The sequence below is a fragment of the Carcharhinus amblyrhynchos genome, chromosome 31, assembly GCF_965287045.1.
Source record: "Carcharhinus amblyrhynchos chromosome 31, sCarAmb.v2.hapA, whole genome shotgun sequence".
NCBI classification, from domain to species: Eukaryota; Metazoa; Chordata; class Chondrichthyes; order Carcharhiniformes; family Carcharhinidae; genus Carcharhinus; species Carcharhinus amblyrhynchos.
The window spans coordinates 16,371,852-16,388,047 of NC_137354.1; the positions used below are offsets into that span (position 1 = coordinate 16,371,852).

General features: G+C 44.8%; 1 protein-coding gene across 1 annotated transcript; it reads left to right on the forward strand.

Moving 5' to 3' along the window:
• The first annotated feature begins 218 nt into the window (after positions 1-218).
• LOC145360540 (stromal cell-derived factor 1-like) lies at positions 219-9,492 on the forward strand. The gene is made up of 4 exons (XM_080215812.1): positions 219-333; positions 2,218-2,335; positions 4,253-4,327; positions 7,516-9,492. The coding sequence occupies exons 1-4, from the start codon at positions 267-269 to the stop codon at positions 7,529-7,531; spliced, it is 276 nt and encodes a 91-aa protein (XP_080071938.1). The 5' UTR covers positions 219-266; the 3' UTR covers positions 7,532-9,492.
• Positions 9,493-16,196: the final 6,704 nt, after the last annotated feature.

Genomic DNA, 16,196 nt, shown 5'->3' on the forward strand with positions numbered 1-16,196 from the left:
CAGACCTTTCTCAGACCCCTCTTGAACACATCAGCTGGACACTATTGTGCAAAGAGGTATGTATATTTTACAAACTGAAAAATCCCTAAGGATTATGAAGGAAGGAATCACTGTATCCTGGCGGCTTTCAGATACTCCCTCTGGCCCAATCGGAGTCGGAGAGGAGTGGCTTCTGAGCATATAAATGTTGCCAAAGCCATGCTGTTTTTTGTGAGCGACTCAGATTGAGATTCCTGTGAACTCCTCCACAAAAAAAACAGCAAGCCATGAACGCGAAGGCATGTGCAGTGATCGTCCTGCTCCTTGGCACTCTGTGCGTCAGTCTGACACAGGGTAAGTGGCTGCTCTCCTTGGAGGTGAGGCGGTGGAATAACTCTTTGCGTAGTGACAAAAGGAATTGTGTCTGTAATGTGCACCTTTCCTCTCTGCACAGTAAAGTGGATTAAGAAGAATGTCTAAGGGGGCTGCAAAATCAGTTTTTTATGTTTAAGTGCTTTCCAGAATAAACATTTATCTTATCAGTGCACTTGACCAGTACAATATGTTTTGGGACATTGCTTTGCACATTTGTTGAATGATAAATTATCCAGTTTGTATTGATTCTCTGTGACTGCATCTCATGTCAATGAGTTACTGAAGGTTGTGCTGCCAGAGAAGGCTGTGTTTCCTTCCAGTCCACTCTTTGCAGACTTGTTGCTATGGAACAGCATGAGGCCAGATATAAACTGCGAGCAGGTCCTCCTTGAGTAATGTGTAAATATTGTGTGTTTGGGGAGGATTCTGAATTAGTTCCTTACGCTTTGGCAGAAATCATGGTTTAAGAAATGACCATCAATAGCACATAACAGCTTCAATTTGCAACAGCATCTTTCTGTAAGAGATAAACCACCTGTAAGCTGTGCCCAATGTGCTATACCTGACGATAAGTTGTCGGCTGGGGTTTTTGTCTTTGTGAGGTGATGGCATTAGCCCAGTGTCCAGCATCATTATCAGTTGTGTAATTCCTATCTGGGCTGTTCTTAACTGTATACAGTTAACCGAACTGGCTTTCAGAATTACCAGCTGTTCCAGATTAAGTGGCAGGGTGTAGGTGGTGAGATTTTACTCACTCGATTCTAGTTGTTGGCCCACCTCATGCTGCTCCATCTGAACTGGCTCTGGCTCAAAACTGATTTTCATCTGGTGTGTGTGTGTGTGTGTGTGTGTGTGTGTGTGTGTGTGTGTGTGTGTGTGTGTGTGTGTGTGTGTGTGTGTGTGTAGTCCATGAACTGGCATTCTGCCTCGCTGTACAGTGTTGTTTGAGGAGAAAGTGCAGAATCGACAGTGCTGGTGAGATGTTAACCGAATAAATGATTTTGCCGACAGAAAATGGTGGGAAACATGAGCAAAATGTTCACCAAACGAGGACAAGCGCACTTAGCAAATCATGGCATTTTAGCACAATAAAAAGGTTTGATCATTTTCAAGGATGAAAATGTTTTATTTCCAGTCCATCCTTCTTCATACATTGCTTTGAGAATAGGGTCGGAATTTTATAGTCCTGCCCACCATGGGAATCGGAGCGGGCGGGGGGGGGGGCGGCGGGGTGATGGGATGGGGGAAATGGAAATGTCCATTGACCTTGGGTGGGATTGTCTGGTTTTGGGACGAGCGAGTCTGTAAAATCCTGCCCTCGGTGTCAAAGGGTCAAGTGAGCAGATAAATTTAGATCAAATTAAGATGAAGTCCTGTAAACATAACTGGATGCATGATTTATCGGGGGAAAAAAAAATCTTTAATTTGTGAATCATAGCCAGTGATGACGAAGAAATCATCCAGTTCAGACTCTTTTTTCCTAATAGTTTGTTGGTATAAGATTGTCACACACTGCGCACAGTCAACAAATGCTTGTTTCCATAGGTGTAAGTGGTGCTAAAAATTATTGGGGCAGTACCTGATGGTGTTTTAGCCTAGGGCTTGGGATCTGAATGAAGATCTCCTGGCATTTCTGTACTAATCAAATGCCCCCAAAGATTTAGGTTCAATCTCTGGCCATCAGTTGGCATCACATGTTGACTAACCTTTTCTGAAGAGTGCACTGGTCCAGGCTAACTGTATCTGTTGGTCCACGGGACAATCCTTTGTATTAATGATTTCACTGCGTGCCTTATAATGAGGGCTGACTATGCAATTCAAGTTTAGTGACTAACTCACCTCATTACGCTTACCTGTCCGCAGGGAAGCCAACTGCAGTTCTGAACAGGTGCATGTGCAGAGGTGGGGCGACGCAGATCAACGTGAAGAACATCCGGGGGCTGCAGGTTATCCCCATCCCAAACTGCCCTCTACAACTCATGTGAGTGCTGAATGCGCGGCCGAAATACTTTCATTTGCCGCACCTTGTTGGCTGACGGCTGGCGTTACTTTTTATAATTGAAGTTCGTGTAACACCATCAAACCTTTGCCCTGCGGCTGGGTTCCCCGGGGTGCTTGCCTCGTGAGATTGTCGCACTTGGCTTGAAATTTCTCAGAACTTTGCAGAGATGGTGTAACTGTTAATCAGAATGATTTCTTAAGCTAACAGCGAACAGCCTTTTTAACCACAGGCGGCGGTAGCTTGTCACACAGTAGGAGCCAGGCGGGAGGGGGGGGGAACAGAAAATGATTCCAAACCAATTCTAACAAAGGTACAAAAGGAAATGAAAACATGTAAAGAATATTAGCCTCTGAAATGACCGTAATGTCCAATACAAATTTACAGTGTATATGTGATTAAAGAATCTAAAATACCATAGAAAGAAATGACCTACATTTAACTTTCCCACTCTGTTTTGCCTTTGGAGTGTTTGTGCCTCTTTTCTGAAGTTTATTGCCTTAAGTAATTGTTCTAATTCTGCTAAGCTACACAGATGCCTGCCAAAGCCTGGTCTCTCTGTGTGCTACCAGCTACAAATATTTTTGCACTTTGTGCAGACCCCTTATTAATAGGTTTCACTTGCAGGGTAGAGACTTGAAAGGTACATTCATTCTACAATGTTTCGTTTGATTCCAATGCATTAATTAAGAAAGCTTGGAGTGAGATGTGGAATGATCAATGAAGGGACGCCTGTATGGAGCCTGATTGATGTACCTCCTTTTTAAAATGGTATAGTTTAATGGTAATGGTGACACAATGGTTAGCACTGCTGCCTCACAGTGCCAAGAACCCAAGTTCGATCCCGGCTTGCGTCGCTGTCTGTGCAGAGTTTGCACATTCTCCCCGTGTCTGCATGGGTTTCCTCTGGGTGCTCCAGTTTCCTCCCACACTCCAAAGATGTGCCGATTAGATGGATTGATCATGCTAAATTGCCCCTTAGTGTCGGGGGATTAGCAGGGTACATGTGGCACGGTGGCACAGTAGTTAGCAGTGCTGCCTCACAGCACCAGGGATCCGGGTTCGATTCCTGGCTTAGGTCGTTGTCTGTGCGGAGTCTGCACATTCTCCCCGTGTCTGCATGGGTTTCTTCTGGGTGCTCCGGTTTCCTCCCACAGTCCAAAAGGCGTTCTGGTTAGTGCATTGGCAATGCTCAATTCTCCCTCAGTGCACCCGAATAGGTGCTGGAGTGTGGCGATTTTCACGGTAACTTCATTGCAATGTTAATGTAAGCCAACTTGTGACACTAGTAAAGAAACTTTAAAACTTTAGAAATCTATTGGGTTACGAGGATAGGGCCTCAGTGAGATTATTGGCAGTGCAGGCTCAATGGGCCAGATGGCCTCCTTTGCACTGTAGGGACCCTATGATCTAATGTAGTCTATGTCTCAAACACTAGTATGAGCTAGGCACATTTTAATATACATTTATCAATGTTGGCAAGTTATTACTTTCGGTGATTTTAACTTCTGGTGACTGATTTCGCTAACCTTCCAATAGAATTGATAAACTAGGGGTGGAATTATCCCATGCAGCCTGCCTGGGGAATTGTAACGGATGGGACTCAGACTTTGCAGAGGTCTGTTGACCTCAGGTGGGATGTTTTGGCTTTGGAGCGAACGTGATTGGAAAACCCTGTCCCAGCTGTCTTTCTCTCACACGGATTTTCATTTTCTCACATCATTCCTTTAGAAAAAAACAACTAACTACGGGGAGGGGCAGGGGGGGAAGAAGAAGTAGTTATCCCAGCGCCAGTGTAGAGAATGTTTAGACCTGTAATGAAGACAAATGCTTTGAATCCTCACTCGGACACGGTTGAAGGGTTTCTTTTGATTGTTGTGCACTTTGATTCCATTTCAGAGCCACGCTGAAGACCGGGAGGAAGATTTGCCTGCATTCCAAGTTCTTGTACCTTTGGGAAAGGAAGACAAATAGGTAAGATTTTAAATAAGCTAAGAATTGTGCAATTAGTAAAACAACTAAAATCATTTAAAATCAACTGCAACGCAAAGGTTTACATTTACATGGCGCCTTTCACACCCCACTGGCTGTCCCAAAGCATTTTGAAGACAGTTGAAGTAATTTTGCAATGTTGTAGTGTGGGAAAGACGGCAGCTATTTTGTGCAGAGCAAGCTCCCACAAGTCACAGTGTGATAACGAGCAGATGATCTGTTTTAGTGGGATTGGTTGAAGGATCGATATAGACCACAACACTGGGAGCAAAGCCCCCTTTTTTCTCTTTAAAATCACGCTGTTGGATCAACCTCTTGGGAGAGAAGGCCGGGCTTCTGTTTAATTTTGCTTTGAGAAAGACAGCACCTCCAGCAATGTTGCACTCTCTCAGTCCTGCACTGGTGTACCAGCCTGGATTTTGTGCTCTGGGGCGCTCTGAGGGTGTTCTAACATTATTAGAACGCTAATAAACGTTCTAGTGTATGTTTGTTAATGAATAAACGTGCATTAGAAGGATGAGTTTATTGAACGTTCCCCCCCACCAGACAGAATTAGATAAATACCCGCGGGAAGATATTGTGGGGGCATGGAAGGGAGAAGGGGAAGTGGGTTTGGAGCGAAAGTGTTTGGCTGGGCTGCTCGCACTGGCAAAATTGGTCCAGACGTCTGTTCTGGAAGTTCAATGATCCTGCGACGACACGGGCTGGGAATCTCCTGCCGTCATCGCCACCAGCGACAGTGGAGAATTTGGCGCCCAGCCAAATCTCCGTTCTCTGCAGCGGGACTGGAGAATCCTGGCTGTGAGCGAGGTCGGAAGAATCCCGCCCATGGTTTGAAATAAACGAGTTTGAACACGCGGAATATTTTATTTTAGTTGTATTGCCGAATATTTTATTAAACTGACAATGTTCTGTTGCAAACATCTAGATTTACATAATTGTTGGTCCAAAATATAGAGACTGCAGTAGAAACAGTTGACATTCCTTCTGCATGACTATAGCAATCAATACAGTCTTGCCTCATTTGACCTGGTTTTTTGACAGCCTTTCATTACAAACATATTCAAGCTGAATATTGTACTTGCTGGATAATTATGGATCTCAGTACTGATGGATTCTCTTATTTTCCCCATCATTGCCCTCTCAACTCCAGTCAAGTCGTCACAATATTTTTAGCATTTGCATTCCAATGAACTGAACGACTAGAAGGTATAAATAATCTATCCTGACAGGGTTAAGGCTGTATTTAGACAGCCCCTCCCTCTTGCTACTGCGAGTGCTACTTAAAGGGGGGAATCGTGCATTGATAGTTCAGCTGGCCATCCTTGTCACCCCAGTAATGAACCATCCTGGTTGTGAACACAAAGGACAAGGATAGAAACATGTCACAACCATTTTTAAAATATACACTATAGGCTGCTCACACGCCTGTGCAACACCAATGGGCACATCTGTTATTAATTGTGAAACCCAATCCAAGGTCTGCAACTTTTCCTACGAACAATGCCAAGCCTTTAATCATTGGTAATCTGAGGAAAAATCTTTCAGTTATCTCCATTTTCCTCTGCTTCCTATTCCGAAAGGATCCTTCCCCCTTTATATATACGCTTTCTTAGGGAGGCGCTGTCATTCCCTGGCACCTCTCCACGGTCAGGTTAATAGGCCATGGTAAGAAATTGCCCCTTAGTGTCTGGGGATGCGTAGGTCAGAGGGTTTTAGTGGGTATAATATGTAGGCGTATGGGGGTAGGGCCTGGGTGGGATTGTGTTTGGTGCAGACTCGATGGGCCGAAGGGCCTCTTTCTGAACTGTAGGGTTCTATGATTCTCGTGTGAGATCTGCTGGTAAGCTATTTGACTGTGGGAGGCGTAACGTCTTCACTTAAGCCTGGTTTCGCCATGTGGTCACACACCGTCTAGTTTTCTGGTGTGCCTTAGGGAAGGAAATCTGCCATCCTTACCAGGTCTGGGCTACATGCGTTTCTGAAGCCATGGCAATGTGGTTGATTCTTAACTGCTACTCAGTTTGAGGGCAATTAGGGATTGAGAATAAATACTAGCCACGCCAGCAACGTCCACGTTCCATGAAAAAAATAAAAAAAAATTAGGCGTATAAAATTGTGAGGGGGTCTAGATAGTATAGACAGGGAAGTCCTGTTTCCCCGAGATGAGGGGTCAGATATGAGGGCCATAGATTTAAAGTTTTATTTTGTTCATCACAACTAGGCTTACATTAACACTGCAATGAAGCTACTGTGACAATCCCCTAGATGCCACAATTTGGCACCTATTCGGGTACACTGAGGGAGAATTTGGCATGGCCAATTCACCTAACTTGCATATCTTTGGACTGTGGGAGGAAACCGGACCACCCGGAGGGAACCCATGCAGGGAGAACGTGCAACCTCCTCACAGGCAGTGACCCAAGCCGAGGGGACCTGAGGAAATATTTTTTCACGCAGAGGGTGGTGGACATCAGGAATTCACTGCCTAAATTGGTAGTCGGGTCTCAAACATTCACAGCACCTGGATCTGCATCTCAAGTGCTGTAACCTACAAGAGTTAACTAGGGATGGGCAATAAATGCTGGGCCAACCAGCGACCCCCCCCCCCCCCACCCCCCCGCCGCACCCCCCATGTCCCAGGAATGAATAAAACAAAAGTTTGGGTCGTTCTGTCCCGATTCGGAGTGGGAGCACTGATCCGTGTTTCTCCCTTCTCATAAACATTGCGGTCACTTACTGTAACCCCCGAGCTCAGCCTGCACTGAGATTGAGAAGCTGAGCACCAACCGGGGTTTTGAGGCAGCAACCTGTCTATTCTGTAGCTTAGATGCGTCACTGAGCCTTTGGGATAACTTACAATTGTAACATTTGACCAACATGAAGTAGTTAATGGGACCTGGAACGAACATGCAATAAGCCCTACTTACAACACTCTCTTGATAAATGCCAGACGTTGATAAAAATACACATTATGGCTCCCTGGTTAATGAAGAAAATACACAGGACACAGTTCCTTTCGCTGTAGCAGACTCTGGACTACAACCTGTTTTTATACGGCTCCCAAAGGGGAGTTTTATTGAAGGCTTGTTTCATATTGGCCTAGCCCGTTGTCAAACTCGGAGCGAAGCTTTCACTCGTGACTGACGATGCACCCGTCTATTTTACAGGCAACCCAAGAACTGAACGAGAGGGGAGAATGGAGCCAGCTGGCTGTCCCTGTCCAGATGTCGCGCATGAGTGCGCGCTCACACGAAAGATGCTCTGTGCACATGTTATGTTAATGTTTCTTCGCCGTGCCTGCCTCGATTGCTTTGCTCGCCACCACACCTCATTCTCTCAGTCCATTACATGCTGAACCTAGTTAACTGTACTGTGGCACGCGCGCACACACTTTGTCAGCAGCACTTTTAACGATAAGAAAAATGAACACCTCCAGGTATATTTTGACTGGATACTTACTGCCAACCAACTCCAAACGGCTAGTTCGCGGGGTTAGAAAAATTGTCAAGTAGAAATGTGATAGAATGAAAGCAGCTATTGAGAAATGTTATTTTCCAACAGTGCTCCAAGCACTGAAATCCCTCTTTAAAGAAAAAGGGCTTTGTATCTAACTTATCCCCTCCCCGATTAATGGTTATGAAATTATAGAAATAGAAATGTGCGAATTCTGAGGATATTAATTTCATTTGAACGTCATGTGTCACAATGATAGATAAGATTCTCCCCTTAACTGAGAATGAAATCTCAGAAATGTTAATAGAACTTGGCAGCATCCAACAGCGAGAATAAGTGCCAAGACAACGGGTGGCATTTTCCGGTTACACTCAAGGCCCCAAGACGGGTACCCCATCGGAGGTCAAGATCCGTATCCCTGCCCGCTACGATTCCTGTGGCGAGCGGGATGGGAAAATCCCACCCAGTATACAAGCAACAATTACGTTTAGGCTCAGGAAGAAATATTTGGCACTGTCAGGTCTTGAGTCAATAATCCATCAATGTGACCTCAGTATCATTCTCCTCCATTGTGCCATGGACCTCATGAGTCCAAGAGGGTGGGATGTAGCCTTGATAGAGGGTCTTCGCCCAATTGTCACCTTTTGGTTGTCTGCAAGTGTGTGCATGAGGATGGTCCTTGTTGACTGGGGCAGCACAGTGGCACAATGGTTGGCACTGCTGCCTCACAATGCTGGGGACCGAGGTTCGATTCTCGGCCTCGGGCCACTGTCTGTATGGAGTCTGCACTTTCTCCCCACGTCCGTCCGGGTTTCCTCCAGATGCTCCTGTTTCCTCCCACACTCTGAAGATGTGTGGGTTAGGTGGATTGGCCACGCTAAATTGCCCCTTTAGTGTCAGGGAGGGCTAGCTAGGGTAAACGCACAGGGTTATGGGGGTAGGAACTTGGTGGTATTGTGATCGGTGCAGATGGGCCGAATCATCGATTCCCTGCACTGTTGGGATTCTACGATTCTATAACTGGCCTGTGGTCTTCCCTTTCTGGAGAAGTGCTTGGTCTTTTCCTGGTGTCTCCCGTATGTCTCAGATTTGGGACCTCCAATATCTAGGGAACCCTTGAATTCCCAAACCATAGTGTGGGGCATTTCCAATGTCCCAGAACAAGGGAAGTATTATCCTGGATCAGGCTTACCTGCACGGACAACAGTAACCAGGTTTTGATCTCCAAACCATCCCTCCGGCTAAATAAGCTACTTGGTGCTGACAGAGTGAGATGATGCTGTTTTTCATTACCAAAAATGTAATCTCCCTGCCCTTTATTCAGTATTATTGACCCACCGTTGATGAAGTATCTCTGTGAAGAATTAAGACTGGCGGAAGGAAACTATTAGTTTGAATTTATTAATGATGTTGCGAGGCTGCCACCGGAGTATATTGTAAGCTCATTAATAATGGCTTTTCTTTATTTTTTTTTGTACATATTGGAGTTTACTAACCTTTGCTTCTCTCGTGAGCGAGGTGGTTTTCGAAAGCAATTTCAAACTGATTGCCGAGCGGAAACTCAACTTCTAAGCTTCTCATTTTCTGAAACGAGGGAGGGCTTTCTTTTTGTTTTTTGGCAAGTGTCTTGTGTTGTTGTTTCCCAAAAAATGTGAAAATTTAACAAGGAGCTGTCTTTGTGGAGGAAGAAGTAATACATCTGGCAAAATCTTGGCCTTGGAGAGGCAGCAACTTCCATCTATTATCTGTCCCAGTAGTGTCATGCACATCTGATGTGCAGTGACTGAGTTATGTCATTTCACTGTATATTTCTAGATGAGATGTAAAAAGGAGTTCAATGTAATTGAACGTATCATGTTAGACTTGTTGAAAGGCATTATTGACTACTCTGTTTTATACTGTTTCTTTGTAACATTTTTAAGAGGCTTTTTTTTTACAGAATAAACTTTGTGAAAATTACAGAAGTTTCCTTGTCTTGTATTTTAGCATCAAGTGTAAATCTTTACTTTTCACCTGTTGTGAAGGTTATTTGCTTTTACAAGGATTAAACTTACAGGCAGTATGCTAAATTACTATTTCATAGAATCAATAGCATCCCTACAGTGCAGAAGGAGACTATTTGGCCCATTGAGTCTTCACCAACTCTCTGGCAGAGCATCTTAGAAACCTAGAAAATAGAAGCAGTAGGCCATTCGGCCCCTCGAGCCTGCTCCGTCAATCATTTCAGTCATGATCATCGAATTTAATATCCTGATCCCACCTTCTCCCCCATAGCTCTTGATTCCTTTAGCCCCAAGAGCTATATCTAATTTCTTCTTGAAATCAGATAACATTTTGGCCACAATTACTTTCAGTGGTAGTGAATTCCACACATTCACCACTCTCTGTGAGAAGAAATTTCTCCCCACCTCAGCCCTGAAAGCTTTATACCTTATCCTCAAACTGTGACCCTTATCACCTGGACTCCCCCACCATCAGGAACATTCTTTCTTACCCAGGCTCTCACCCTGCCCAATCCCCATAACACCACATATTTACCATGGCTAATCCATCTAACCTACACACATTGAGACATGAAGGGGCGATTTATCATGGCCAATCCACCTAACCTGCATATCTATGGACACTAAGGGACAATTTAGCATGGTCAATCCATCTAACCGACACATCTTTGGACACTAAGGGGGCAATTCAGCATGACCAATCCACCTAACCTGCACATCTTCGCACTGTGGGAGGAAACCAGAGCACCCAGAGGAAACCCAGGCAGACACAGGGAGAACATGCAGACTCCACACAGGCAGTGACTTAAGGGTGGAATCGAACCCAGATTCCTGGTGCTGTGAGGCAGCAGTGCTAACCACTGTGCCACAACTTGAATTTCTTTGGTTGATTCTTATTTTGGATCATTGGACACTTATTGTACCCGGAAAAATTCAGCAGTTTTCATTCTTTTATGCATTTAAAAGTTCCCCACGTTGATTTCCTGTGATGCTGGCCAAATGTAATGAAGGGTGAATTTAATCCTCATGAGAAGAGGATATAAAGCCTGAGAGTAACTGGACCAGGGATACACAGGCATGACTCAGTCCCCATTCTGACTTTTATTCAACGATTACTACTTCTGGTTGAGCACCAGAACCAGAGATGATGTGAGGGGCCATAGAAATAGAGCTGCTTGGTGCATAAGAGTTTCTCTGCAGTGTGGGGTGAGGGGCTGGAAAATGCAGAACAGAGGGACAGTAATGTCTATACTTGTTGGGAACGTGCATTTTGTTTTCCGAAGAAATAGAAGGGCAAATTATTATCTGAATGGAAAACAGATTCAGAATGCATCCGGGCAGAAGGATCTGGGTGCCTTTGTTCGTGAATCGCAGAAAGTCGATGTGCAGATGCCTACTCTCGCTTCAAATTCCTTTGTTCCTATACATTCACAGGAGGTAGCCACGGCTGGTAAAGTTGGCATTTATTCTGCCATCCTTAATTGCCCTTGAGAAGGTGGCATTCCCTTGAACCTCTGGAGTCCATGGGATGGTGGCAGTCACACAGCAGGTGCAGTGGGTCGGGATAACACTCTGACACTCCAGGTCATTTCAGAATAAAGAGCCAACATCATTATTGTGGGTCAGGAGTCACCTATAAGACAGACTAGATAAGGACGGCAGATCTTCTGACCTAAAGGGGTGGCACGGATGGCACAGTGGTTAGCACTGCTGCCTCACAGCTCCCGGGACCTGGTTTTGATTCCTAACTTGAGTCACTGTCTGTGCGGAGTCTGCAACTTCTCCCTGTGTATGCGTGAGTTTCCTCCGGGTGCTCTGGCTTCCTTCCACAATTGGAAAGACATGCTGGTTAGGTGCATCAGCCATGCTAAATTCTCCCTCAGTTTACCCGAACAGGTGCCAGAGCATGGCGACTGGGGGATTTTCACAGTAACTTCATCATGGTGTTAATGTAAGCCTACGTGTGACACGGATAAATAAACTTTGAACTTAAAAGGACATAGTGAACTGGGAGGGATTTTTACAACAATACAGTAGTTACACTCCCACCATTATTGAGACTAGTTTCTAATTCCCGATTTATTTAATTTACTTCCCTAGATGCCATGGTAGGATTTGATCCCAGACCTCTGGATTACTGCCTCGGCCAGTAACATAATCGCTATGCTACTGTTAACAGCGTGGCAAATTTACTGTTCCCATTATAAATGTGGACACGGGGATTTATGGCACAAGTTACCAAGGAAAGTGTGTCAAGAAATATGATTTTTTTGATATCCTATTGATAAAATTTTGCTCTGGTCTCAATCAGTTGCACGTGTTGCTTGCTTTGTCCAACAGCACAATGCCATAAACCAGTTCTCGCCAAGCAATGCTAAGAGAAATGCTGTGAAAGATTTATTTTTATTAAAATAGTTCTACTTTGATTTGATTTATTATTGTCACATGTATTAGAATACAGTAAGAAGCATTGTTTCTTGCCCGCTGGACAGACAAGGCACAGAGAAGGAAAAAGGAGAGAGTGCAGAATGTAGTGTTAGTTACTTCAATGAAGAAAATCATGTGATTTGTTCTTCCATTGTTACTTTGTGCTGTAATCAAGTCTGCAAATTTTAAAAGGAAAGGAATGAAGGACATTACCAAATGCCAGCTATTACCAGGTGGAATGCTGTAGACTGCGTTCCGTATTCCTATTCTGTTTCCTGTCCGGAATTCTTCAGATGATCATTGTTGATCATTATCGCAATCAAAGCTTTGACCTTTGGCAGGAAGTTGCCCTGTTGGGAATCGAACGGCTGAAAGGTCTCAAAGCCAGCTTCTGCCCTGGGAGCTTGTCGCTAAAGTCCGGAATCTGGAAACCCAACACACGTTGTAAGTTTCAGAATCCCATTCCAGTTGAAAGCCGTGTGAATTTTGACAAATCCACCCGGTACGTGAGCGAGAAGAAAAGATGCATCAGAGTGGGCAAGAGGAGGGAAGTACTCGCATTCTAGTTGGATTCAGTTTGGTTAAAGAAACTTAAAATTATGATCCCGCAGAGAATCTAATTTACCAGGGGGTATTTAGTGGATGGAGAAAGAGCATGAGTGTCAAAAAGATGTCTTACAATTACAAAATAAGCCAGTGTAAAGCTGGTGTTGTTAGACTGACATCAAGGTGTGTGGGAACCACCTTTATCTTATGTGATGGAATAAGGTCTCATCCTGTATATTTTTCCTATGGTAAGAATCATACAATCCCTACAGTGCAGAAGGAGGCCACTTGGCCCATCAAGTCTGCACCAACAATCCCACCCAGGATCTATCCCCAAAACCCCATATGTTTACCTTGCTAATCCCCCGACACTAAGGGCAATTTTACATAACCAATTCACATAACATATATATAATACATATATTTATTATATATATAGTTCTGATCATTGCTGTTTCTACAAATTTTAAACTGATAAAAGACCTGAAATGTCTGAATCTATGTCTATCTGTGACTTTGAACTGAAGAAGCTGTACTTGGCAGTGACAGGGAAACTCACACCTCGTTATCCCTGAAGAACCACTAATGACCTTCTATGGTTGCACAAATCAAATTCAAGGAAAGCTGTACGAAGGGCATTTGTATTTCATAACCCAGGCTGGACAAAGGCGCTGGTTCATTTGCAAAGGCGATAGACCCTGTCACCTTCCTTTCACCTGATGAAGGAGCAACACACCAAAAACTCGTGATTCCATATAAACCTGTTGGGATGCAAAGTGGTGCAGTAGTTAGCACTGCTGCCTCACCTGGATTCGATTCCCGGCTTAGGTCGCTGTCTGTGTGGAGTCTGCACATTCTCCCTGTGCCTGTGTGGGTTTCCTCCCACAGTCTGAAAGACGTGCTGGTTAGGTGCATTGGTCATGGCAAATTCTCCTTCAGTGTCCCCGAACAGGCGCCGGAGTGTGGTGACTAGGGGATTTTCACAGTAACTTCATTACAGTGTGAACGTAAGCCTATTTGTGACGAAAAAATAAACAAACCTGGTGTTGTGAGATTTCTTACCCGACCTTCCTTTCAATTCTTAAAGGTTGAGACATTTAACAAATTCAGGGACCCAGATGAGGGATACACTAAGGGGAAAATTTGCATAGCCAATCCAAGTTATAGTGTCAAAGTCACTGTGGAGAGGTGGCAGTCATGTAACATAAGCCTCTGGCTTGTGGAACCAGTAAACTTGTCTTAGTGATCATTAACAGAAACAGGCCTGTTCCTCAACTTCAATCTTCCTGTTAGGAGATACTATCTGGGAAAACTGGGCTAATTTGGAATTTTGTGATTGATTCTCTTACTGAAGATCTTCAAAATTAAACTGAGAGTTAATTTTTTTAGAAGGTTGTTCATGGGACGTGGGCATCGCTGGCCAGCATTTAGTCCCGATTGCTTATTACCCTTGGGAGAGTAGTGGGTGAGCTACCTTCTTGAACCACAGCTGCTGTTAGAGAGGGAGGTCCAGGATTTTGACCCAGAAACAGTGCGGGAACAGCGATATAATTCCCAGCCTGGATAGGGTGTGACTCGCAAAAGGGTACTTAAAAAGGCACTATCATTATGAAAGGTGTTTACAGTCAGGGGTGGGATTCTCCGATTGTATCTGTCCCCCCCCCCCCACTGCCAGTGGAGGCCGGAGAATTAAAGAATCCTACAGTGCAGAAGAAGGCCATTCGGCCCATCAAGTCTGCACTGACCACAGTCCCACCCAGGCCCTATTTCCCCTTCACCCTAGCTAGCCCCTTGACACTAAGGGGCAATTTAGCATGGCCATTCCACCTAAACCACAATTCTTTCGGACAATGGGAGGAAACCGGACCATTCGGAGGAAAGCCACACAGACATGGGGAGAACATGCAGACTCCACACAGACAGTGTTTCTCAAGCCGGGAATCGAACCAGGGTCCCTGGCGCTGTGAGGTAACGGTGGTAGCCGCTGTGCCACCGTGCACTCAGCCAAAATTCCATTCACTGCAGCGGGACTGGTGCACCTCAGCGGCAGACAAGCTTGGAGGCTTTCCATTCTTGCTTTTGTTTGTCATAAGACACATGGTATAAGATGAAGGGTGGCACAGTGGTTAGCACTGCTGCCTCACAACACCAGGGACCCGGGTTCAATTCCCAGCTTGGGTGACTGTCTGTGTGGAGTTTGCATGTTCTCCCCATGTCTGCATGGGTTTCTTCCAGATGCTCTGGCTTCCTCTCACAATCCAAAGATGTTTGGATAAAAGCAAATTACTGTGGATGCTGGAATCTGAAACCAAAAGAGAAAATGCTGGAAAATCTCTGCAGGTCTGGCAGCATCTGTAAGGAGAGAAAAAGAGCTGATGTTTCGAGTCCAGGTCACCCTTTGTCAAAGCCCAGACCTGCTGAGATTTTCCAGCGCCTTTTCTTTTGGCCAAAGATGTTTGGGTTAGGTTGATTGGCCATGCTAAATTAACCTTAGTGTCAGGGGATTAGCAGGGTAAATCTGTGAGGTTACAGGGATAGGGCCTGGGTGCGATTGTTGACATTGCAGCCTCAATGGGCTGAATGGCCTCCTTCTGTATTGTAGGGATTCTATGATGAATATCACTCGTGCGCCATCACAGAATGATAAAGTGATGGACTGGATCTCACCACGCTAGTTGACCGGGGCCACGATCGGAGTAGGAGTGAGGGAGATGTCCATTGGGGGGGAGGTTATACTGTGTACGGACTCAGCAGCTGGACTTCCAAGTGGGCCGAGCCTCTACACTGTTACTGGCAAGATTCGCATTACCGCCTCTGTATTGCGCAGAGTGCTGAAAATTACCATTGCTTACCCCGCTGAAAAAAAATCAGCAAAATAAAATCTCCTGCTTTGCACTTAGAATTTTCTTGAGAAAGTTTTGTGGCATTTTTAATTAGTTTGACAATAAAAATGCTGCTAAACATTTGTTTTTGGGTTGAGCTGTCCCTGTTATATACACGTCACGGTAAAAGTACATTTCCAACGTGTCGGATTTAAGCAGCAGCTTAAATGTTACACTTAATCCACTTTGCTCTTTTGAATCAACAGATTGTCACTCGGGTCTTCATAATTTCTGAGTGATGGCTTGATTAAAGCTGGCGGGCTTACAGAAATCATCACATCTACCAGTAACGCACGGCAATCTCAAATAAAATGTAGAAATTTGGTAATCCTTCCGTGTTTCCTAACGAGATGCCTTCCTCGCTCAGATATCTTGTCTTAAAAGATCACCATCGCTCTGTTGCGGGCGGCTACTGAACTGCCTGCTTTGACAGTTCCTCTCTCAGGTGACCACCATTTCACGCTGGGTTACTTTTCCATGCTGCTGATATTGTACGATCTAATAGTTGTTCTATCTTCTTTATTCCATCTTGCTTCT

What these genes read in the sequence shown, in the direction of transcription:
- LOC145360540 (XM_080215812.1), top strand. Translation starts at nt 267, where the DNA reads ATGAACGCGAAGGCATGTGCAGTGATCGTCCTGCTCCTTGGCACTCTG. An exon ending in GTGCGTCAGTCTGACACAGG is followed by an intron (nt 334 to 2,217) that starts GTAAGTGGCTGC and finishes ACCTGTCCGCAG; the next exon opens with GGAAGCCAACTGCAGTTCTG. An exon ending in AACTGCCCTCTACAACTCAT is followed by an intron (nt 2,336 to 4,252) that starts GTGAGTGCTGAA and finishes ATTCCATTTCAG; the next exon opens with AGCCACGCTGAAGACCGGGA.